At 34.8% G+C, this 2,500-nt stretch overlaps 1 protein-coding gene across 1 annotated transcript in view; it reads left to right on the top strand.

The window, feature by feature from the left end:
• LOC147472008 (uncharacterized) overlaps positions 1-2,500 on the top strand; it is a 28,098-nt gene that overhangs the window by 7,119 nt on the left and 18,479 nt on the right. The window contains exons 5-7 of the mRNA XM_086535828.1: positions 497-654; positions 1,635-1,821; positions 2,304-2,447. Coding sequence (XP_086391954.1) covers positions 497-654; positions 1,635-1,821; positions 2,304-2,447 — 489 coding nt within the window. The remainder of the gene's footprint in view (positions 1-496; positions 655-1,634; positions 1,822-2,303; positions 2,448-2,500) is intronic.

The following is a 2,500-nucleotide window of genomic DNA, read 5'->3' on the forward strand; positions in this document are numbered from 1 at the left end:
TGATATGCCCTTTTTCTAAAATGAAAAAAAATTATATCCCACAACATTCCATCCATTCTCATATTTCTTTTTTTCTTTATAATTCATTTTCTTCTCCATACCTCCTGTGTGTCCATCTCTTCCTCCCCCCCCCTCCTTTCTTCTCTTCTACATGATAAGAAGCGGCTTACATCCCATCTCTTCTTTTATTTCTTTTCTCTTTCTATTTCTCTCTTATTTTCTTCTCCATTCCTCATGTGTGTCTATCTCTTTCCCTCTCCCTCTCCTCCTTCCTTACCTTCCATATAACAAGAATGTTTGAACCTTTCACTTAGCCGCTAGGATAGTTCAGTGGATACCGTGCCGACCTCACATCCCCGTGGTCGGCAGATCGAGCCCAGTCTAGCTTATGCTTATCCTTATCCTATCCTATCCTTATCCTTTCTACAAACACTCGCCAACGATAACGACCACCCACACAAAACGAACCACTCTGAAGCCCTTCCTCCTAAAACAGATAGCATCCCTGGCCAAATGCGAACACCTACCTGACGAAGAGGACGTCGGCGAGGGGCAGTGGCACGTCATGACGAGGAACCACGTCAGTGTGGCGACGATCTTCGGCAACGGGAATCAGTCGGACTTCGTGCCGGAGGAGCTCGATGAATCCGAAGGGTTGGTGTGCGTGTGTGTATGTATATATATATATATATATATATATATATATATATATATATATATATGTATGTATATATATACATATATATACATATATATGTAATATATGTATATATACATATGTATATATAAATATATATATATATATGTATAAATATATACAAATATATATGTATATATATATATATATATATATATATATATATATATATATATATAGAGAGAGAGAGAGAGAGAGAGAGAGAGAGAGAGAGAACGAGAGCGAGAGAGTATGTATGTATATCTATCTATCTATATTAATGTATATATATATATATATATATATATATATATATATATATATCCATATATATATATCCATATATATGTATATATATATATGTATATATATATACATATATATATATACATATATATATATAATATATATATATATATAATATATATATATATATATACATATATGTATAGACATATATGATTCATACATACATATATATGTATATATATATATATATATATATATATATATATATATATATATATATATATACATATGTGTGTGTGTGTGTGTGTGTACACATACACACATGCAAGTATACGTATAAATGTATATATTATAATATATATATATATTATATATATATATATATAATATATATATATACATATATATGTATGTATGAATCATATATGTCTATACATATATGTATGTATATATATATATATATATATATATATATATATATATATATATATATATATATATACATATATATATGTATGTATGAATCATATATGTCTATACATATATGTATGTATATATATATTATATATATATATATGTTTGTATATATATATATATATATATATATCTATCTATCTATCTATCTATATATATATATATATATATATATATATATATATATATATATATATATACACACATACACATATACACATCTCTCCTGCCTCAGCCTGGTGGAGATCTCGGAGGTCTCCGAGGCGGAGCTGTGTCTCCCGCGGTCGCCGCACAGATTCTTGTTCTCGGAGCTGCGCGGCGGAAAGGTCATGACTCACGCGCAGGCCCTCGGCTACTGCTCGTCATACGGGGGGAGGCTGCCCAGTGCCGCCGACGAAGGGGATCTGCAGGTCATGGAACAGGTGGGCCGGAGGCTGCTTTGGAGGAGTATCTGTTATATATGCGTAAATAAACACATACACTTACACACGTTGATACATGCGGTCGTTCACAGACACACGTACGCGGATGCACGCACTCTCTCTCTCTCTCTCACACACACACACACACACAGACGCACGCTCTCTCTCTCTCTCTCTCTCTCTCTCTCTCACACACACACACACACGAACGCACGATCTCTCTCTCTCTCTCACATACACACACACACACACACACACATACACAGACGCACGCTTTCTCTCTCTCTCTCTCTCTCTTCCCCCCCCCCCCTCTCTCTCTCTCTCTCACACACACTCACTCTCTCACTCACATACACACACACAAACGAGCAAGAATCACCTACTTTTAAATTCCAAATTTACCAATCACAGACCTCCAAACAACCATGATGCACCCCCCCCCCCGTATACATTAAACACAATAAAAACATTCCCTGTTTCAGACAGCGAAAGAGAAAGGCTTAACCTCCCTAAGTCTTTGGCTGGAGTCAGAAGGCCATGGGTGCAGGGTTGCACTCATACAAAGCAACATGATAGAAATATTCAATAATTCGTGTGACGATGTGATGCAACATTTTATGTGTAAGGTGAGTTGAAGCGGATATTCTTTCGATGCTAATAATTGTATTTTTTTTTATTG

The sequence above is a fragment of the Penaeus japonicus genome, unplaced genomic scaffold (genome assembly GCF_977035675.1).
Source record: "Penaeus japonicus unplaced genomic scaffold, GWHDUDI00000001_assembly GWHDUDI00000004, whole genome shotgun sequence".
Taxonomy (NCBI): domain Eukaryota; kingdom Metazoa; phylum Arthropoda; class Malacostraca; order Decapoda; family Penaeidae; genus Penaeus; species Penaeus japonicus.